Below are 23,556 nucleotides of genomic sequence, written 5' to 3'. Positions count from 1 at the left end.
TGTTTCTGAGGCTCATACGATAAATATTGATAGCATTAACATAAAAAATATGTGTCTTTCATTTGGAGTAAGTGATTAGGCGAATACAGTTGCGCTCCTTGCAACTGAGAGTACAACCATATGGTTAAAACTAGGCCAATAACTCAACTCCAGCAGCGACGAGTTTGGGCTGACTACACTTGTCAGTCTATACTTGTAAAAAATGTCCATTCTTTAATGCCTACCTTGTGACTGTGTTCGTTCTGTGTATCAGCGTTTTTTTTTATTTTGGTGATGAAAAAAAGGAGTGTTTTACGCGACCTCTGCCAAGGGTGCCATTGTTTTAACAGAGAAGGAGCAACCAGTCATTGAACTAGATTATTTTGTTTTGGCTGGGGAGGCATAGGCTATAATGCATTTTTACAATCTATTACAATCATGAAAAGCACAGAAACACAGTAAGCAGTAAATAATATATATATATAAGAGTATGGAGTGGTAGTGCATAAAGTAACTTCCTACTCCATTGAAAAACAGTGGATACGGGTGCAGTTTGACAGACATCACATAAAACGGTACTTTTATCAAAAACGATGGATTACAGCACACACAAAAAAGAACACAGTGACACAGGACAAACATGTACAGGGTAGGCATTAAAGAATGTACATTTTTACAAGAATCCACTGACTGAAACTTGATGCACACACTCGTCGCCGCTCAACTCCATTCTAAATCGTGGAGTTGAGTTTAGTCAGCTAGGTTATGACCAAGGAAAACATCAAGTATTCACATCCTTGAGTCAAGTTGTGTGGAAGTAGAAGCACCCCTAATCAAAAGATCCTAGGATTTTCTTATGATAAATACTTCTTATCTACTTATCACATGACAAATAACACACATTCAACAACGGGGAAACTGCTTTGAAGATTAAGAATTTATTACATCCCATCACAAATAGTCCTCATTTGCTCAAAGCTGTTGCTCATTGGTGGCAAATACACTAATCTAACAATTCTGATGTGGTGGTAGGAACATCAATAGCAAAAAACAAAAAATCACTATAGCCTATATACCGTCTATAGAAGGCAAGATAAAATTAAATATAACCCAAAACAAACAAAATGAAAACAATATATAAACACACTTCCAGGGAATTACTAATTCCAATTGAAAGGATTTTGTCTTATATTCACCTTCAGAATCAATAGAAAAGCAAATAATGACAGGGTTCAATCTTTAATTCCTGGGTCAATTAACCCAATAGAACCACTAATAACACAACACACAATTATCTATATCCATATGTACATACGCTCATGTGCACAAGTCTCTTGAGTTCTTCTAGAGAGGAATTCACAGTTGTATAACCGTATTTAAATCAGTCAATATTTAAATCAGTCACCTATTCAAATATTTTTATTCCCCGACCACTTGTTAGATCAACCATTGTCAACTGCTGTCAGAAACTCAATATCTTCTTTCCATGTACCACCTTCCACAACCTTCCACAAACGGTGCACTTTTATTCCTGAAATTCCAGCTTTGTTGGTTCCATTACACACTCACCTGGGAATCCCAGGTGTTTCCACATTTACTTCACTTTCTGTAATTGAGAGGATAAGGATGAGCCCAACGTGTGTAAACTAACAAAACAGACAATGGGAGAAATCCAAGGGCCTAATTCAAAACTCACTAATACATAACAGATAATGTCATCATATTACATAGTAATCCATAGTAAATACATTTGATTGATTGATAATCCAGGGGCTGGAGTTTTAACTAGAGGGATACAGCTTGAGATAAAACAAATTTGGGCAAGACAGTGTTAGCTGGGAAATATACATAGACACATAGTAGTTACACTTAACTACAAAATATGTCTGATGACATTTACGAAAGCGAAATTACCTTCTCTTGTGAGTTAGTATCATCGGACCCTATAAAGGCAAGAAAAGGTCAAGCATTAGATTGACACACAAGATCCAAATGAATTCGCAAGATCCAAATTCACACTGTAGCTTCACGGCTTCAACATTGTTTTTTGTGTATCTTAGTTCAAACTGATTGTAGTTACCAGAGCTAAATGTCCAGGAGACGATCTTGATCAAACCATAGAGCCCCAGGGCCACGGCAACCATCGCCATGGAGTCTTCAATGGAGGGACCATTAACACCTGATTGGGATGAAGAGATAGAGAGTAAATTTAAGACATACTCAGGATAAGTTGTGTTGTGTCAAGTCAAATGTATTTGACTTTTCAGATCAAAGTAACTGCATATCAGAAATTATAACCTGGGCTGTTCAAGCCCTGAATGCTGATTGGCTGACAGCCGTGGTATATCAGTACCGTATACCACGGGTATGACAAAACATTTATTTTTATTTTGTTGGTAACCAGTTTATATTAGCAATATGGCACCTCTAGGGTTTATGGTATATGGCCAATGTACCACGGCTAAGGGCAGTGTCCAGGCACTCTGCATTGTGTCGTGCTTAAGAACAGCCCTTAGCCGTGGTATATTGGCCATATACCACACCCCATAGGGCCTTATTGCTTTATGGACCCATGTATGGAATGTAAAGAACATTGTTTGAGGTAGAAATTGCCCCTAACCACAGATTCCCTTACCCCAATTCTAACCTTTACCTTTACAGGGATACAAATATCAGGCTCTGAATCAGTGAACCCAGGGGCAACATCCATCAACTCAATGCAGCTCTATTAAATTATCTCTCACCGATGACATTGAGGGTGACGCTGGCCCGCCGGGTGCCTCCAGGATGGACGGCCACACAGGTGACCTCCCCTCCACGGCCAAGGTCCAGCTTGGCTGAGTCTAACTCCAGACGGGTGGTCTGGCTGTAGGTGTTGTCTGGGCCCTGCCTGTGGCCTGTCACGCTGCCTTGACCCAGGGGCCTGACCTTACCGTCAGGCCCTGTTAACTCCCAGTGGAACTCCAGGGAGAGGGGGAAGAATCCTGACGCCTCGCATTGCACCTTCACCACCTGGCCGGGCACGGAGAGAGGGAGCGGGGAGGGGAAGATGGAGAGGGACGGAGGCTCTGGGAGAGATAGAGGGAGAAATAGGAGTGAGAGAATGAGGTAAGAAATAGGAGTGAGAGAATGAGGTAAGATACACATATATGGCATGTTTTCTAATGCTATTTAGTTGACCATGACATACCATTATAAGAATGTACTGTATATAAAGTTACAGTAGTTATTACAGTGACTATACTATACATGTAAATACATAGTGGTTGAGATTCTACACATTGCAACGCTTTAGTATTGGCAGACTAATCAAGCGTATTCATCTCTCCTCACCTACAATCTCCAGCTCCACTGCCACCTGAGCCAGGAGATATGGCAAGTACACCGTGCAGATGTAGGTTCCTGTGTGGCGCACTTCAGCTTCCTGCAGGATCAGTGATGCATTTCCTGTCTCGTGCAGAGCCATGAAGTCTAGCCCCGCTCCCTTTTCCTTGGTCTCGGCAAATCGGTCAGTCTTTCCGTCGTAGGCCAGGACCAGACGTCCATCGCCCCTGAACTGGTAGCGCCACTCCACGGCGAAGCCAGAGCCAGAGAGAGGAGAAGTGGCCTCCATCCAGAACCCACAGTCTAGAACCACCGGTTCCCCGAGTCTGGAACGGACCAAGGGGGTTCGACTGGACACACTGAGCACCACTGGGAGAGAGAGGGGTAGGAGAGAGACATTAAACTTTCACACTACTTTATCTGTGACATTGCGTAGTAATAAACATCACCGGATTATATACTTCTTCATGGCATATGACAAATTCATTTCAATTAGTTAAGAACAAATTCTTATGTACAATGACGGCCTAAAATTCTTATGTACAATGACGGCCTACAACAGGGCCAATTGAGCGCCGCCCTATGGGACTCCTAATCACGGCCTGGATTCAAACCAGAGTGTCTGTAGTGACGCCTCTAGCACTAGCGATGCAGTGACTTAGACCGCTGCGCCACTCGGGAGCCCCGGTTAATAATAAGTCATTATCACTGTTGTGTTGGTAACTGTATACAATTTTGATTAGAAGTCCATCTTTAACACTTGTAATGGTTAAATACAACAATCTGACTTTAACAACCCTTGCTCAAGAAGAATGTAATTGTTTTTCAATCATAGGGCTCTTTACCAGTGGGTTCCTTGGTTGCCGTGGGAGCACGCATGACACTGGACAGGCCCAGCTGTCCGTCAAGGCCCTGCAAGGCTGCAGAGTACCAGTCAGCTTGCAGGTAGATAGGACTGTGGGCAGAGTCAGTGAGCGGGACTGCCCATTGAACGGTGGAGGGCTGGGGCATGAAGGGGTTTATCTCACACTGTGGTTTATGGACTGAGCCCTCTGGTGGGTGCAGAGAGGAACTGCAGAGGATGGCTGCTGGGTCTGATGAGAGAGAGGGAGATTTGTCTATAGAAGTTATCCTTTCAATGAAATAACTTTTTTTTTTTTTACCAAACTGACTGAGTGCACCTTTAACAGCGACTGGTTTGTCATTCAAATCCTACATCATTTCTAAAGAGATTGTCCTATATAATGTATAATAATAAGTACTGACCAGTGATGTAGTAGACTCTATCATGGTTAATGTCTGCAGATGGTCCCTGCTGTGACTTGGTTTCTGAGTCTGTATTGATATACAGTAGTGACTTCTCCTGAATCATTGCAGCAGGGAATCCACCACCTCGACCTGGTTTCTCCTGGACAAACCAGCACTCCAGAACTGGACAGCTTGTCCCATAGACTGGAAGAGAGAAGGATGAGAAAGTTGTGTGAATATGTGAGACCATCAATGTGGATAGGTGAGAAGATAAACTACTGTAGATTAGCTTGGTAAGAATAGATATGAAAAGGCAATCAAAAGAGCAAATGGAGATGCTTAGTATTCAGACAGTGAAAACCAAAATATTGTAAGTCCCTATTACTGTAAATCTCTATTATTGAACTGTAATCAATTTAAAAAACAATTGCATTCGTATGAATACATATTTGCTGTAAGGCTGTTTATGTGTGCTTGTCATTTCACACAATGATCTAAATTAATCAGCCAAGTGCAATGCATATACAAGCTACAAAGTAACAAAGTATCACAGATCAATACAGATTAAGTAGATACGGTAGCAGCAGTTGTTTCAAATTGTATCATATATTAAGTCATGTTCAATATTCTTCAATATATATATATTTTTTAAACTACAGCACAAATGCCGGAGAGTTGAAAGGAAATACAGTAAGAAAAAGTCGACCATTTTACCGTGTATGAAGCAAGTAAAGGCGAGAAACGATAGCTTGTAAATTGTTGAAATATTGTCCATGGTTGTCTTCGACAGTGTTATCGACTGTTTGTTATCGACTGTTCTGGTGTAGTTTGGAGTTGTTAACGCATGGAGAAATATTATGTTTTCTTCGGCCTTCCCCTGTGGCCTGCAGAAACTGCTTTCACTTTCATTTTTCAGACCGACATTTGCATAGCTAGACGAGGCATAGATAATGATATACCATCACGGTGTCCAATATTAGGTTAAGTCAATACACTGATTTTATGAGGCACAAATTGCATAAACATGTTGTGAAAAATATACTGTTTTACAAACTCAGAGAGCTTCGTGCACAACATGATTTGCCGCGCAAAGAAATACGACGACGTCAACGCATTGCAAAATGCACACTCAACACTAGATGGTGCACCAACACTGACGTTAATTTCAAACGTGCCCCAGAGTTGTCAAGATCACTCGATTTCTTTGAAACTGGAATCAGGGGACATGCACACCATTAGAGTTTATACCTGGCTGGCTGCTTCTGTTCGAAATTACGAACGTCACATGGATTTCGGTACAGTGGCATGAATTAATACATGATGGGTCATTATTTTATGAAAGAGTTAGCCCCTACCTGTCTTCTATTTCCAGTCAACAGGTGAAATCTGCTACCCTTTAAATATAAAATTAAATAGCTTGTTTTTCATTCTTCCTGAATTAGAATGTCACAGAGTTGCATGATTGTTTGCAGAATGCAGAGAAACAAGATGGCAAGAAGGAATAAGGTAATCTGATCCAAGATTTGTGGTGAGGCAATTTTTACTTTGATGTCGAGACGGAGTAGGGTGAAGTTGCCCTAAAACGCTGATCTTGGGTCAGATTTGCATTTTTCCTACTAATGGTTAAGTATTGGAATGGACGAGGGGAAGCTGATCCCATATCTGTTCCTAGAGGAATCTTTACCCCAGACCGACAGATACCCAAAAGTGATCATGTGATTTCTTTGAAACAGTAGTGAGGAGAGTTACAGTCTACATATAGATGGCACTGTGGCATCGTTTATCCTTCACTGTAGCCTATGCGGCGGCTGGTTTTTGACTCTTTTCAGGGACTTTCCATTCACAAACTGAACTCGCTTTGGTTATTCCCGTCACGCACATACCAGAACACACTGAGAGTGGGCAAGAATTCCAGAACACATTTTCATTGGGGAGAGAAAATGTGAAAATATGATCAAAGATTACCCTTGACTTTTTCCAAATGTTGTTACGTTACAGCCTTATTTTAAAATGGATTAAATAAAATAAAAAATCCTCATCAATCTACACACAATACCCCATAATGACAAAGGAAAAACTGATTTTTTTACATTTTAGCAAATCTATTCAAACTAAATAAACAGAAATACCTTATTTACATAAGTATTAGGGCCATTTGCTATGAGACTCGAAATTGAGCTCAGGTGCATCCTGTTTCCATTGATCATCCTTGAGATGTTTCTACAACTTGATTGGAGTCCAAATTCAATTGATTGGACATGATTTGGAAAGTCACACTCCTGTCTATATAAGGTCCCACAGTTGACAGTGTATGTCAGAGCAAAAACCAAGCCATGAGGTCAAAGGAATTGTCCGTAGAGCTCTGAGACAGGATTGTGTCGAGGCACAGGTCTGGTGAAAGGTACCACAACATTTCTGCAGCATTGAAGGTTCCCAAGAACACCTTGGCCTCCATCGTTCTTAAATGGAAGAAGTTTGGAACCACCAAGACTCTTCCTAGAGCTGGGCGCCCTGCCAAACTGAGCAATATGGGGAGAAGGACTTTGGTCAAGGAGGTGACCAAGAACCCGATGGTCACTCTGACAGAGCTCCAGAGTTCATCTGTGGAGATTAGAGAACCTTCCAGAAGGACAACCATCTCTACAGCACTCCACCAATCAAGCTTTTATGGCCACTCCTCAGTAAAAGGCACATGACACACATCTCTGGTCTGATTAAATATTGAACTCTTTGGCCTGAATGCCAAGCGTCACGTCTGGAGGAAACCTGGCACCATCCCTACAGGGAAGCATGGTAGTAGCAGCATCATGCCGTGGGGATGTTTTTCAGCGGCAGGGACTGGGACACTAGTCAGGATCGAGGGAAAGATGAACGGAGTACAGACAGATCCTTGATGAAAACCTGCTCCAGAGCGCTCAGGACCTCAGACTGGGGCGAAGGTTCACCTTCTAACAGGACAAAGACTCCTTAGCACACAGCCAAGATAACGCAGGAGTGGCTTCGGGACAAGTCTCTGAATGTCTTTGTGTGGCACAGCCAGAGCCCAGACTTGAACCCGAACGAACATCTCTGGAGAGACCTGAAAATAGCTGTGCAGCGACGCTCCCCATCCAACCTGACAGAGTTTGAGAGGATTTGCAGAGAAGAATGAGAGAAACTCCCCAAATACAGGAGTGCCACGCTTGTAGCGTCATACCCAAGAAGAGTCGAGTCTGTAATCGCTGCCAATGGTGCTTCAACAAAGTACTGAGTAAAGGGTCTAAATACTAATGGAAATGTTTGTTTTTTTGCCAAAAACAATCTAAAAACCTGTTTTTGCTTTGTCATTATGGGGTATTATGGGTAGATTGATGAGGGGATTTTAAAAAAAATACATTTTATGATAAGGGATTAATGTAACAAAATGTGAAAAACGTAAACGGGTGAAAAACGTAAGATAGGGAATTTTTACTTGGATTAAATGTCAGGAATTGTCAGGGATATCCTTGTCCCATCACACACTAGCGACTCCTGTGGCGGGCCGGGTGCAGTGCACGCTGACACGGTTGCCAGGTGTACGGTGTTTCCTCCGACACATTGGTGCGGCTGGCTTCCGGGTTAAGTGGCTATTGTGTCAAGAGGCAGTGCGGCTTGGTTGGGTTGTGTTTCGGAGGACACACGGCTCTCGAACCCATAGGGGAGTTGCAGCGATGAGACAAGACTGTAACTACCAATTGAATACCACGAAATTGGGGAGAAAAAAAGGGGGTAAAATTAAAAAAGGTATGTGTTACCTTTGAATGGTGATTCAGAACCACACTGTGTACTGTGTTATACGCGACCCTTTCAATTATGATTTTTTACCATTTCAACTGAGACTGAGTGCGTATGTTCGTCATAGAAGGCCAAAGTTCAAATTTGTGGGTTTTTCGGGAAGTTGTCCTTTCTCACTATTAGCAGCATAGAGCAAGCTTGTGTTAGCTCCCCCCCAACAACTGGCATTACTAGGCTTCCATTTGCTGTCTTGGCTACATGGGGTAAGGGGATTTGGGATGTGTTTATTATTGGGGGGTTTTGCAACGAAAACAAGAGTTTCTATTGCACAGATTCACTTACTAGTAAGTCCCTTTTTGCTTTCGCTTGGTTTTTCTTCTTCTTCCAGTGAGGTTTTATAGCGGACTACAACCCAAACAGATGTGTTACTGCCACCTACTGGATGCGCTGAATCCAAGGTGGTTTTATTTGGCCCCCCAAGTTTTCTGAGCAAAAATAAATAAAAAATACAAAACTGTATATTCTGAACAAAAATGAAGAAGCCGGATGTGGAGGTCCTGAGTTGGCGTGGTTACACGTGGTCTGCTGTTATGAGGCTTGTTGGACGTACTGCCAAATTCTCTAAAACAACGTAAATTCTCTGGCAACAGCTCTGGTGAACATTCCTGCGGTCAGCATTCCAATTGCAAGCTCCCTCAAAACTGTCATGTGGATGGATTATCTTGGCAAATGAGAAATGCTCACTAACAGGTATGTAAAAAAAATGGTGCCATTTTTTGTTGTTGAGAAATATGCTTTTTGTGCGTATGGGATATTTTATTTCAGCTCATGAAACATGGGACCAAGACGTTGTTTGTTGTTGTTGAATTTTCATTGTCGGACATATACGAACGAGTGTTAAAACACCAGTTGAATTTTCATTTTCGGACATAAAAGAGTGTTAAAACACCAGGAAATCAGCTCCAAGTGATGTTAATTTTGGAAATCTGTTCACAAATATTCCCATTCATAATACAGAGACATACTGTATGTGATCATATACAAATAATAATAATAAATAATAATTGATTGGATTTAAGTAGCGCTTTTCTACCAACTGAGGTCCTCAAAGCGCTTTACATAGTCGGGGGAAACTCACCTCATCCACCATCAATGTGTATCACCTGACCAGAACGCTTACCACACTATCAGGTGGAGAGGTGAGGAGTGATATCTGCCAATTAGGAATGAGGGGGATGATTAGGTGCCCATGATGGAATGTGGTCAGGTTGGGAATTTAGGGATTTTGAATGAACACAGAGAGTCAGGCCACCCATTTTGTTCACCCCAATTTCGTGGTATCCAATTGGTAGTAGTTACAGTCTTGTCTCATCACTGCAACTCCCATACGGACTCAGGAGAGGCGAAGGTCGAGAGCCATGCGTCCTCCGAAACATAACCCAACCACTGCTTCTTGACACAATGCACATCCAACCCGGAAGCCAGCTGCACCAATGTGTCGGAGGAAACACTGTACACCTGGCGATCATGTCAGCATGCACTGCGCCCGGCCCGCCACAGGAGTCGCTAGTGTGCGATGAGACAAGGATATCCCTGCCGGCCAAACCCTCCCTAACCCGGACGACGCTGGGCCAATTGTGCGTCGCCCCATGGACCTCCCGGTCGCGGCCGGCTGCGACAGAGCCTGGGCTCGAACCCAGAGTCTCTGGTGGCACAGCTAGCACTGAGGCCACCAATTTTAACGTTTTATTATGAATGACCACAGAGAGTGAGGCCACCCATTTTAACATTTTATTATGAATGACCACAGAGAGTCAGGCCACCCGTTTTAACGTTTTATATTGAATGACCACAGAGAGTCAGGCCACCCGTTTTAACGTTTCATTATGAATGATCACAGAGAGTCAGGCCACCCGTTTTAACGTTTTATTATGAATGACCACAGAGAGTCAGGCCACCCGTTTTAACGTTTTATTTTGTTCCAGCCCCATGAACATTCGCTTCAGAAAAAATTAGCCCGTGGCTGAATCTAGTTGATGATCCCTGCCCTAAATGTTGCATAATCCTTATCAAATGATTTGTGAAACATCAGAGACATATGGTGAATACCTTTTGAAAGTATTATTTTAAAGTGGACAGATTTGCTGGCTTCTTGCTTTCCTTGAGTTTGTGACCAACTATACGTATTTTATCTGATTCTTCATAACTGTCTTTGTTTCAGAATTATGCAACAACGCCCAAATGTATTGTGGGAAAGGAAATTCCATTGAGAGGCAAGACTCTGAGGCAAAAGAGGCCCATTGTCCCTCAATGCTGTACCTCCAGCTTTGAACCTCCTCAGGCCCAAAGAGAGGACTACGTCCGGCTACGAGTGATACCCAGACTACCAGTGCTCCGAGGAGAAAAGGGGAAACAGTGGCTGCATGGAGAGAGATGAGGGAAAAGCTGCACAAAATCCTTGTGGAGAACATGGCCCCCCCAGTAAAATCCATCTGCTCTGTGTGTGGGATCAAGACAGAGATAATATGGCGGTTCACTGACTGTGGGGCTGAGACAATATTTTGCTCTTGAATGTGTGGTGGCTACCCATAAAAACAAAAACATTGTCCACTACATGGAGATCTGGCGTGTAATTATCATTTGCAATGTTTGATCATGTGCTCAATTAACAAATAAACTAATTTCTCAAACATAAGTTTAGTTAAATGGTCATTGTCAGAGGCCTTCGCAGAGGTTTCTCCCACAAAGGATCACTGTCATCACCTTAAAAACAAGCATTTGTACTATTTGCAGTTACACTTAAACTGATCAACTAATTGTATTTGCTCTCTATCTCTGTCTCTATCTGTCTCTGTCTATCTGATACATATTTTCACCCACAACTTACTTATTTTCCCCAGGTCATGCTTTTTAGCCATGGCTAAATCATTGAAACCTCTTAACCAATACTCTTCCGCTTAAGGATGGTCAATTTGAAAGGACCCTTCCGTTTGCTTTCTAATGGCACTGAGGGCGGAGAGTTGGCCATAAGTGATCACTCTACCACAGTAGACTTCTGAGTGTATTTGATGACATTTGTTTAATAATATCTAACAGTAAACAAAAACCTTTCTCTACATAACATTTTTGGTGTTTTTCAAAATGTTGTTCTTACGTGACAAGTTCAAGGCAATTTTGTTTTCATTTTCGAATGATATTCACTGAGTATACAAAACATGCTCTTACCATGACATACTGTAGACTGCCCAGGTCAATCAAGGGGTGCTCTGAAATCAGTGTGGCATGATAGGATGATTACACAGAAGGATTACCACACAGGCCGGAGAGATAACGAGGCAACTTTATTTAATGTTGATCGCTTTTATTAGAATGTCTAAGAGCGAGCAGTGAAACAATTAATAAATAATGCCGAGAGAGGTTCCGGCAGTATCCGGCTCAAATGAAGCACCGCCAGAGACTATAAAAAGCAGGACTCAATGCGTCTCTACTTGGCACTCTGCATTAAACAGATAGATTTGGGGTAACACATTGCGATAGACTAGCGTCCTGTCCAGGTGTTATACTTGTATATCAAGTTGCCTCTTGCTACTGAAACAGGAGATTATGTTTACTACTGTATGTGAAACGCAAAGCTTTCTATGTTGTTGACCCCGACTTATTGTGAAACTGAAATCCCGACTGCGGATTGTGCCGTTACGCATCACAGATAAGTCAAAGAAAACAATTGATAATTGCAATGGAAAATGTGTAGTTTTTGCTCCATTCTGTTAACAGTTTATTTGTGTCTTTCTAATGGAACTTTTAATGACTAACTATTTTTCAGGCTGAGTGCATGATGTGCGGGTAGAGCTCTGCAAGTGTGAGCCAGAAGCAGTGTCATTGGTCAGGTGCATGCTTTGGCCTTGCACACCCCACCAGCCTCAGACTGAAGTTGTCTGCTCACTACTCAAGCGGATAACCAGCCTGCAGCTTGAGAGTGCTGTTTCACTAAGGGCCATATGCCTGAGTGTTGATGTCCTACTCTGATGGAATGTAGTAATGAATCAGAGTGTTGATGTCCTACTCTGATGGAATGTAGTAATGAATCAGAGTGTTGATGTCCTACTCTGATGGAATGTAGTAATGAATCAGAGTGTTGATGTCCTACTCTGATGGAATGTAGTAATGAATCAGAGTGTTGATGGCCTACTCTGATGGAATGTAGTAATGAATCAGAGAGTTGATGTCCTACTCTGATGGAATGTAGTAATGAATCAGAGTGTTGATGGCCTACTCTGATGGAATGTAGTAATGAATCAGAGAGTTGATGTCCTACTCTGATGGAATGTAGTAATGAATCAGAGTGTTGATGTCCTACTCTGATGGAATGTAGTAATGAATCAGAGTGTTGATGTCCTACTCTGATGGAATGTAGTAATGAATCAGAGTGTTGATGTCCTACTCTGATGGAATGTAGTAATGAATCAGAGAGTTGATGTCCTACTCTGATGGAATGTAGTAATGAATCAGAGTGTTGATGTCCTACTCTGATGGAATGTAGTAATGAATCAGAGTGTTGATGTCCTACTCTGATGGAATGTAGTAATGAATCAGAGTGTTGATGTCCTACTCTGATGGAATGTAGTAATGAATCAGAGTGTTGATGGCCTACTCTGATGGAATGTAGTAATGAATCAGAGAGTTGATGTCCTACTCTGATGGAATGTAGTAATGAATCAGAGTGTTGATGGCCTACTCTGATGGAATGTAGTAATGAATCAGAGAGTTGATGTCCTACTCTGATGGAATGTAGTAATGAATCAGAGTGTTGATGTCCTACTCTGATGGAATGTAGTAATGAATCAGAGTGTTGATGTCCTACTCTGATGGAATGTAGTAATGAATCAGAGTGTTGATGTCCTACTCTGATGGAATGTAGTAATGAATCAGAGAGTTGATGTCCTACTCTGATGGAATGTAGTAATGAATCAGAGAGTTGATGTCCTACTCTGATGGAATGTAGTAATGAATCAGAGTGTTGATGGCCTACTCTGATGGAATGTAGTAATGAATCAGAGAGTTGATGTCCTACTCTGATGGAATGTAGTAATGAATCAGAGTGTTAATGTCCTACTCTGATGGAATGCAGTAATGAATCAGAGTGTTGATGGCCTACTCTGATGGAATGTAGTAATGAATCAGAGTGTTGATGTCCTACTCTGATGGAATGTAGTAATGAATCAGAGAGTTGATGTCCTACTCTGATGGAATGTAGTAATGAATCAGAGTGTTGATGGCCTACTCTGATGGAATGTAGTAATGAATCAGAGTGTTGATGTCCTACTCTGATGGAATGTAGTAATGAATCAGAGTGTTGATGTCCTACTCTGATGGAATGTAGTAATGAATCAGAGTGTTGATGTCCTACTCTGATGGAATGTAGCAATGAATCAGAGTGTTGATGTCCTACTCTGATTGAATGCAGCAATGAATCAGAGTGTTGATGTCCTACTCTGATGGAATGCAGCAATGAATCAAAGTGTTGATGTCCTACTCTGATGGAATTCAGTAATTAATCAGAGTGTTGATGTCCTACTCTGATGGAATTCAGTAATGAATCAGAGTGTTGATGTCCTACTCTGATGGAATGCAGCAATGAATCAAAGTGTTGATGTCCTACTCTGATGGAATTCAGTAATGAATCAGAGTGTTGATGTCCTACTCTGATGGAATGCAGTAATGAATCAGAGTGTTGATGTCCTACTCTGTTGGAATGCAGCAATGCATCAGTGCCTTTAAGTGACTCTGCTTATTCTGCCCTGACAAATGAGGCCTATGAGGAGTTCTGTCATGCCGGAACTTGATATGTTGCGCCATCTGGCCCCAGAAACTGCAGATGGAACCCAGTGCCCACTCTCTCCCAAGGTTTGTTTTATTTTTTTGGCCAATTAAATGTTTAATCACCCTCAAAAAACACTTCAATGCATAATATCAATTCTGATGTGTCCCTCTTTTATAAACACAAATGATCTATTAGAAACATCTGTTACATTTTTGTCAAAAAGTTGCACAGACTAACAGACTTCAAGTCTTTCATTTTATTTGTTTATTGGGATCCCCACGATCTGTTACAAAGCAGAAGCTACTCTTCATGGGGTCCAAAAACTATAAAGTTGTATCCAAGTATATTTGACATGTCTTTACAGGACAATTGAACAGTGTTGGTAGCAGTGGATGGGCTTTTCGGTTTGCCTTGGAAAAAGTTGTCTGGATCAAGTTATGAGCCACCAAAACATGAGGAAAAGTACTTTGCAAACCAAGTTGATGTGGATTGATTCATTTGTAAGCCCATGCCACCAACAGGGGTAAAGTGGTAACAAAATGCCTGAATGTAATATGCACTGCATTTTAAGGATAACATGCATTGTTACCTTATGCACAACTTCCCTAGAAGGGAATGTGAACGAAATCTAGAATTATTTTAACTCATGATATCAAACATTGCTACTAATTCAAATGTAAATTATGCAGTTTTCCATCCACTTCATCTGTTTGACTCAGTGGTTTTATGGTTGGAGATGGTGTGTCGGTATTGCGTATGTTGAATGTAATATTATTGGATGTCTCAGGCAACATCTATTTAGGCACTGAACCTGGCACCACTGTGTTTGATCTGCTTCAGGCAACAGCTCAGTACGTTATACCTGTACTGTACTTGATATTTAAAAAAATATGTAGGGTTGTCAGGGATTTGAAGCAGGCAACGCGATCAGGTCCAAACCCAAAACAACGGAATTCGATGAGACAGGCGTGTTGGGAGTTTCCTGCGAGCATGAGCACCGCTTCACTTCCTGAACATGAAAAAGGGTGAAAGGTGGAATGCAGTAATAATGAGTTGTTTTTTTTCTTTTTCATTATTTTTTTCAGTGTTTGGTTAATTTAGTATGCAAATAAAGATGCATATCTTCAGTAGTTTGTCAAATGCAGTGTACCTGCTGCGAGAGGAGGGGATGAGAGGCAAGAACATCAATCTCATCTTCATGTATGACATTGTATGTAAGATGCAACCACATGTGCAAGTAATTCACCTTTTTTATTCAAGATCTCGTTTACTTTAACATTTGAATAGCAGTTTTCACCCAAAATATTATTTGACATTTACATTGTGTCCATCATTTTTAAAGAAACTTTCCTGAATTGAAGCTTGGGACCAAATTCATTGTGCCAGTTTTCCCTGCTGATGGACATGACTTGCCATGTCAGGTATTTGAACATGATCATTAATATGATCAGTAGGTATTTATTCATATTTTATAAGTTTTAACCAAATAACCCTTTTACTATGGTATTACATGATCTTTTATTTCTAACTGAAATTCAACACAAGATATGTGGAAGGTGCTGGACTGGCAGATGGGGAGCAGATGGAGAGGCTGTGGTCGTATCTGAGGTGCTTTGGGAATGTCACCAAAGGGATGTTGCTGTCCCATTGTATTGACCTCCTGATTGATGCCCTTCTCCACCATGGGAAAAAGATGCACCAGAGGCAATGTTAGTATTCAGGCAACACACTTGGAATTGTAGGCTGGACAATAGAACGAGTCACAATTCACCCAAGGCTGAAAAACGGCAAAAGAACTTTGGCTAAGCTGGAACACTAGCGCAAGCCCATAGCAAATGAATGGAATCAAGCTTTTGCCTGTTTTGACTGGAGTGATGCTTACAATTCAATTTTGCCTAAATGGCATAAAAAAATGTATCCCTTTTTATTTTACCACTACAATCTGTTCATCGGACGAATCTGTAAAAAAACTACTTGTGTAGAAAGTAAACATCCGCACCTCGATGGTGTCAACTGTGCTTATGTCTGTGTAATGAAAAAGTAGGGGGAAAATTAAAACTTCTGACTATTTCTGGTCTAGTGATCAATGAGAAACGAGCTCGCTGCCCAGACTTACATAATTACAAAGAGGAGATTCTCCTGATTTTAAAATGATGCCCGACGTAAAAAAATCTAAATATACACATTGGGAAATATTTGGCGAAATAGACCGGCATGCCTCTCCATTGGAAAACAATGGGGGGAGCTCAGCGTTCCAAGGGAAAAAAGTATTTTGGCGCTAACTGTCACACCCTGACCATAGTTTGCTTTGTATGTTTTATGTTTTGTTTGGTCAGGGTGTGATCTGAGTGGGCATTCTATGTTGTATGTCTGGTTTGTCTATTTCTATGTGTTTGGCCTGATATGGTTCTCAATCAGAGACAGGTGTTTTGCGTTGTCTCTAATTGGGAACCATATTTAGGTAGCCTGTTTTGTATTGTGGGTTGTGGGTTGTGGGTGATTGTCTATGTGTAGTGTTAGTGTCAGCACTATTGTTATTTAGCTTCACGGTTGTCACTTTGTTGTTTTTTGTAGTGTTCAGTTTCTTTCATTAAATAATGACGAACACTTACCTCGCTGCGTATTGGTCCTCCGATCCTTCTCGCCTCTCCTCGTCAGATGAGGAGGACGAAGACAGTCGTGACACTAGCATTTGATGACAAACGAGCTCGCTGCCCAGACTTACATAATTAGAAAGAGGAGATTCTCATGATTAAAATGGCGTCCGACTTGAAGAAATCTAAATGTACACATTGCGAGATATTTGGCGAAATAGACAGACATGCCTTAATTTCCCCTATAGGAAACAATGTGACGACCTCAGAGTTCCATGAGTGATTTTTTGCTGTTGTTTACATTTAACTATAAACAATGTGAGCAGGTCTGATTGTCGACAATAGCGAAGCAGGCATTGTGACGTAGAACAATAATCTGGGAATAGATTTTTCGGAAGGTGAGTTGGTGACACAGTGCTCAATAGAACTAATAGGAGCTGGCAGGGTGAAAAACGCCCTAAAATAAGGCCTGTTTTTTCGTGATCACTTCAAAACTCGACGGCAAGCAACTAGGAAATATGGTCATATTATGAAACTGGGCTCAACGGTGGATGCAATGAACTATCTTTTATCAGAAAAAAGTGTCCATGTCACGCCCTGACCTTAGAGATCCTTTTTATGTCTCTCTTTTGGTTTGGATAGGGGGTGAGTTGGGGTGGGTATTCTATGTTCTATTATTTGTATTTCTATGTTTTGGCCGGGTAGGGTTTTCAATCAGGGACAGCTGTCTATCGTTGTCTCTGATTGAGAACCATACTTAGGAAGCCCTTTTTCCCACCTGTCTTTGTGGGAAGTTGACTTTGTTTATGGCACTTAGCCTACAGCTTCACGGTTTGTTTTGTAGTGTCTATTGTTTTGTTCTGTGTTTTTTTCTAATAAAGAGAAAATGTACACTCACCACGCTGCACCTTGGTCCAGTTCTTTCAACGGCTGTGACAGTCCAACCTTCTACTAGTGATGTTCCTAACATTTCCTGTTCTGTTTTAGTGGACTCTCTGCCACAGAGGCTTTCCCAAGAAACAGAAATTGCAACAGAGGCTGAAAGGGAAATGTCAGATATTGCACAGTCTAACAGGTACGCCATTGTTTCAATTCTCTAAGCATAGAATTTCAGTATTGATTAGAATTTGTTGTCACATCTGTCAATGTTTTTATGTTTTAGAAACAACACTGGACACCATTGGGGATTGTGTCAGAAATGTCAGTGTCACACTTGAGAGGCAATATGTTGCAATTCTCCAGCAACATACAATTGCAACGTATGTAATTAATTTCAGATGACTGAACAGTTATTTTTTTACAGGCATCCATTTTTATTTTCAGGGCATAGCAGGAAGGTGGCAATGGAACTGCTGTTGGTCTGCTTGTGCAGATCAATAGGTACTTCCTCAGTTAGTTTGGAACAGTGCAATATTGTTAGATCAATGAATATAATTGATCTCCCTGGTAAAAGTATTTAGAACCTTTCTGATGACAGAAAAGGCGTGGAGAGGAAGAACAGCATCCTCCATCAATGGTCCCCCACCAGTAGTGGCTTCAACTCATATAGGCAAACACAATAATACATTTTACTTTTTGCTGTTTCTGAACTTGTTTCGGTTTCGGTAATGGTCTATTGTCAGATGGTAATAGAGTAATTGTATAGCAGCTCTTGTCATTTTTCTGGGGTTTTCCTTTGTCTGTGTGTTTCTTGGTTATTGAACATATCCATTCTGTTTTAATGTATGTCATTGTATTCCTGCCTTTTGTTTAAAATGTAAGCATCTGTGGGCATTTCTGTGTAATTGTTCGATGTGATCCTGGTATACTAATGGAATAGACAGGTTTGATTCATCCAAAGTATTATATTTTCATTGACCTGTTAGTTGTGGAGTTTGTAAAAATCAATTTAGATTATTTAAAAGAAAATTGTCATTCGTAACATCTATATCACCATTGTCATCTTTAAATAAAATAACTTCTACACCTGATCCTGCCTGCCTCCTGCAACATTTAACTGTCCAAAAATGGATTTAGAATCCTTAGTTGCTATCTTCAGGGGTTTAGTGTGTAGGCTACAGAGGGGGAAAAAAATAGAGTTAAAGCCTTGTAGACTTCTGATAAATTGACTTTCCTGGAGAGAGGAGACAGGAGGCCATGGTGTGATCAGTAGCACATGTAATAAATCATTATTCTGGGTACATGCATTTAGGGCCTACATTCAACATGCAAGAAACGCAAACAAGTTAATCCTACACCTTAGATGCAAGGGCATAGTACAAAATGAATAGCATGGCATTTCCATCTACAGTTGGGTGTCAAAAGCCGTGGCAAAAAATAATTGTATCCTTTAGTGTACACTGTTTAAGCAAACCACAGAAGAGGTTAGAACTACAATTCCGGCGCCATTTCCGGTCGCCGCCGCTGGACACGATGCAACGTGAAACAGGGAGTTGTAGTTCACAGAAAGCACAGCTGTATTCGAACCATTATACTTCCTAAGCACTGAAACATTTTTGGTTTTGGAATCACAATCATGGAACACGCCTTAAACATATTACATAATGTTCTCACTACAATTTAGGACTTATAGAGGAACTTAATTTTTTATAGATAGGCCTATAGGCTTTTAGCTAGGGTGTAATATACTCAGTAAACTTGGGAAACAGCTTGATTGTAAGACTATAGATGTTTAATGATAAGATTATGCACATATTTGATTGATCAGAGGGGTTATGTACACATGCCAAGCCAACAGGCTCTGGGCGAGAGCTTGAAACACAGAAGTTTTCACTCTCTGAACGCCTGAATCACTACATGGGCTAGGGCTGAATACTCATCATATAGGCCAGGCTACACATATTCATATACAGCATACATAGGCCTACAAGATGTAGGTCATACGAGTTTTCGATTTTAGGTCAGAGGTGTTGTGTCGTGAGGTGTTGCCTCACTTGAAGCTAACTGCTGCGTGCCTGAGTGACCCGAGATAGAAGGGAGTTCAGTATGACCATCTGAACTCTGACTCTCCTACTTTACCTGCTGATGATGAAACAGGTTTAAGGTTATTCAATCCGCATCGCTGAAGTTCAGCTTTACAGCGTGACTGAAATTTAAAGGAAATGTTCCCAAATTTTTATTGGTCACATACACATGGTTAGCAGATGTTAATGCGAGTGTAGCGAAATGCTTGTGCTTCTAGTTCCGACCGTGCAGTAATATCTAACAAGTAATCTAACAATTTCACAACAACTACCTTATACACACAAGTGTAAAGGAATGATTAAGAATATGTACATATAAATATACGAATGAGCGATGGCCGAACAACATAGGCAAGATGCAGTAGATGGTATAGAGTACAGTATATACATTTGAGATGAGTAATGTAGGGTATGTAAACGTTATATAAAGTGGCATTGTTTAAGTGACTAGTGATACATTTATTACATCCAATTATTAATTATTAAAGTGGCTAGATATTGAGTCTGTACGTTGGCAGCAGCCACTCAATGTTAGTGATGGCTGTTTAACAGTCTGATGGCCTTGAGATAGAAGCTGTTTTTCAGTCTCTCGGTCCCTGCCTTGATGCACCTGTACTGACCTCGCCTTCTGGATGATAGTGGGGTGAACAGGCAGTGGCTTGGGTGTTGTCCTTGATGATCTTTTTGGTCTTCCTGTGACATCGGGTGGTGTAGGTGTCCTGGAGGGCAGGTAGTTTGCCCCCGGTGATGCGTTGTGCAGACCTCACTACCCTCTGGAGAGCCTTACGGTTGTGGGCGGAGCAGTTGCCGTACCAGGTGGTGATACAGCCCGACAGGATGCTCTCGATTGTGCATCTGTAAAAGTTTGTGAGTGTTTTTGGTGACAAGCCACATTTCTTCAGCCTCCTGAGGTTGAAGAGGCGCTGTTGCGTCTTCTTCACCATGCTGTCTGTGTGGGTGGACCATTTCAGTTTGTCCGTGATGTGTACGTCGAGGAACTTAAAACTTTCCACCTTCTCCACTACTGTCCCGTCGATGTGGATAGGGGGGTGCTCCCTCTGCTGTTTCCTGAAGTCCACGATCATCTCCTTTGTTTTGTTGACGTTGAGCATGATGTTATTTTCCTGACACCACACTCCGAGGGCCCTCACCTCCTCCCTGTAGGCCGTCTCGTCGTTGTTGGTAATCAAGCCTACCACTGTAGTGTCGTCTGCAAACTTGATGATTGAGTTGGAGGCGTGCATGGCCACGCAGTCGTGGGTGAACAGGGAGTACAGGAGAGGGCTGAGAACGCATCCGCTTTCACGGTAAACGCTGCATATGTCAGCTCAATCTGAAATGACCTATTCATTTCTATCGCCTATGTCTCAGCAGTGATTCTATCTGCATTTTCTAATTCATCAATTCTAGTTGCTCCATCGTTCATCGTAATCTTTATTTAACTAGGCAAGTCAGTTAAGAGCCAAACCCGGACGACGCTGGGTCAAATGTGCGCCGCCCTATGGGACTCCTAATCACGGCTGGATGTGATACATCCTGGATTCAAACCAGGGACTGTAGTGATGCCTCTTGCAATGAGATGCAGTGCCTTAGACCACTGCGCCACCCGGGAGCCCAAAATCGTTTTGGTATTACGACGTTGGATCGTTTAAAAAAAATGTATGTATCAAATTGGCTAACAACTTACATTGCTACGGAGTTGTGAACTACAAATATGCCGCCATTTTGTAGTTTTCTTCCTAACCCTAGCTCGGTTGATCTTCTTTTTTTTTTTTTTTTTTTTTTTTTTTTTAATTTTATCCCCTTTTCTCCCCAATTTTTCGTGGTATCCAATCGCTAGTAATTACTATCTTGTCTCATCGCTACAACTCCCGTACGGGCTCGGGAGAGACGAAGGTCGAAAGTCATGCGTCCTCCGAAGCACAACCCAACCAGCCGCACTGCTTCTTAACACAGCGCGCCTCCAACCCGGAAGCCAGCCGCACCAATGTGTCGGAGGAAACACCGTGCACCCGCCCCCCTCAGTTAGCGCGCACTGCGCCCGGCCCGCCACAGGAGTCGCTGGAGCGCGATGAGACAAGGATATCCCTACCGGCCAAACCCTCCCTAACCCGGACGACGCTAAGCCAATTGTGCGTCGCCCCACGGACCTCCCGGTCGCGGCCGGCTGCGACAGAGCCTGGGCGCGAACCCAGACTCTGGTGGCGCAGCATAGCACTGCGATGCAGTGCCCTAGACCACTGCGCCACCCGGGAGGCCGGTTGATCTTCTTTATCAATATTTTCACCAATATCATTCCAATTGACGTGTAACATGAAATGTACCTTCATTAATACCTAAATAGAATTGTACCGCATCAACAGATGCAATTTCAAGGTTTTAAGTGGTGGACTTTTTAACATTTTTTGGTCATTAAAATTCAAGCTTGAAATGTGGGGCCGACATGATTTAATAACTGTCCCGTAGTGAACCTTCATGTGCAGCTACGCTATGATATGTCAATCTATTCATGATTTACAAATCATTAAAGTGTGGTTAAAATGTACCTTTGGGGTGCGCCACTGAGCCCCACATGTGCCCCAGAGTTATGGGGTCGGAAAATTATCCCAGAATCATCCCAAAGATGTATTTGTGCCAAACCCCAAGTCTGAGCTACAAAATACAAGAAAGTCTGTTTTTACATACATGACCAGATCTGGCTTGATAAACACATACGGTATTACCGCGTCAAAAGCTGAATAATAGATCAAACAAGTATATAAAACTAAAATGATATCGACAAACTAACAAAAATATATGATTTCTGTATTATATTATATTATATGTGTAGCCATTGAACCCCCTATAGCCTATACAGGCACATTATCATGTCTATTTACGATACTGCTTGACAATGATCCACTGAAGTGCCATGATATGTGTTTTAACTTTTGATGATGTTTGCCAAGGACAAGTAGGGCTCAAGCAGAAGGTCACGTTCTCCACGCGCATAAATTGCCTATATGCTGCAGCGCCATATGATGCAAGCAGCCTAGCACCATACATGTTAGACCATAGCCTATATTAAAACCATGCAAATAAGTACATGTTGACATGTAGGTCAATGTCCAGTAGTAGCCTATAGACTTAGAGCCTAAGCAGATAGATGCACCTGTCGTATCCTTGCACCTACAATAAACTCCACTAGAAAGATGTGCTTATTACCGCATAGGCCGATAGGCTATTATTGATAGGGTATTCTTTTTTGTGTTTTGTATGTAACACTTTCCATACCAAACAGGAGAAAACCAGGAAAAACACTCACAAAAAGACAAAAACACATGCAAAATGTAAGAAAAAAGACATTAGGCTGCATCCTGCCTCCTATTTTGGTCTGGCCACAGCACCTCATCTAAATCACAAGCGATGTTTGTAGGCCTCCTTGCTCGCACACGCTTTTTCAGTTCAGCCCACAAATTTTCTATAGGATTGAGGTCAGGGCTTTGTGATGGCCACTCCAATACCTTGACTTTGTTGTCCTTAAGCCATTTTGCTACAACTTTGGAAGTATGCTTGGGGTCATTGTCCATTTGGAAGACCCATTTGTGACCAAGCTTTAACTTCCTGACTGATGTCTTGAGATGTTGCTTCAATATATCCACATAATTTTCCATCCTCATGATGCCATCTATTTTGCGAAGTGCACCAGTCCCTCCTGCAGCAAAGCACCCCCACAACATGATGCTGCCACCCCGTGCTTCACGGTTGGGATAGTGTTCTTCGGCTTGCAAGCCTCCCCCTTTTTCCTCCAAACGTAACGATGGTCATTATGGCCAAACAGTTCTATTTTTGTTTCATCAGACCAGAGGACATTTCTCCAAAAAGTACGGTCTTT

The 23,556-nt window shown here is 41.8% G+C and overlaps 1 protein-coding gene and 1 long non-coding RNA gene across 2 annotated transcripts; one reads left to right on the top strand and one right to left on the bottom strand.

The window, feature by feature from the left end:
- Positions 1-898: 898 nt before the first annotated feature.
- On the bottom strand, positions 899-5,680 carry LOC139554638 (tapasin-like). The gene is made up of 8 exons (XM_071367600.1): positions 5,266-5,680; positions 4,570-4,755; positions 4,149-4,397; positions 3,313-3,672; positions 2,724-3,047; positions 2,060-2,158; positions 1,894-1,922; positions 899-1,585 (listed from the first exon to the last, which is right to left on the bottom strand). Exons 1-8 carry the CDS (start codon positions 5,324-5,326, stop codon positions 1,574-1,576), a joined length of 1,320 nt encoding a protein of 439 aa, XP_071223701.1. The 5' UTR covers positions 5,327-5,680; the 3' UTR covers positions 899-1,573.
- LOC139554639 (uncharacterized) lies at positions 4,682-10,997 on the top strand. Its single transcript, XR_011670868.1, has 2 exons — positions 4,682-4,813; positions 10,526-10,997. It is a non-coding gene; the product is annotated as an uncharacterized lncRNA (long non-coding RNA).
- Positions 10,998-23,556: the final 12,559 nt, after the last annotated feature.

Source organism: Salvelinus alpinus, chromosome 26, assembly GCF_045679555.1.
Source record: "Salvelinus alpinus chromosome 26, SLU_Salpinus.1, whole genome shotgun sequence".
Lineage (NCBI taxonomy): Eukaryota > Metazoa > Chordata > Actinopteri > Salmoniformes > Salmonidae > Salvelinus > Salvelinus alpinus.
The sequence above is the reverse complement of the archived record's forward strand: the minus strand, read 5'-3'. Positions and strand labels throughout refer to the sequence as shown.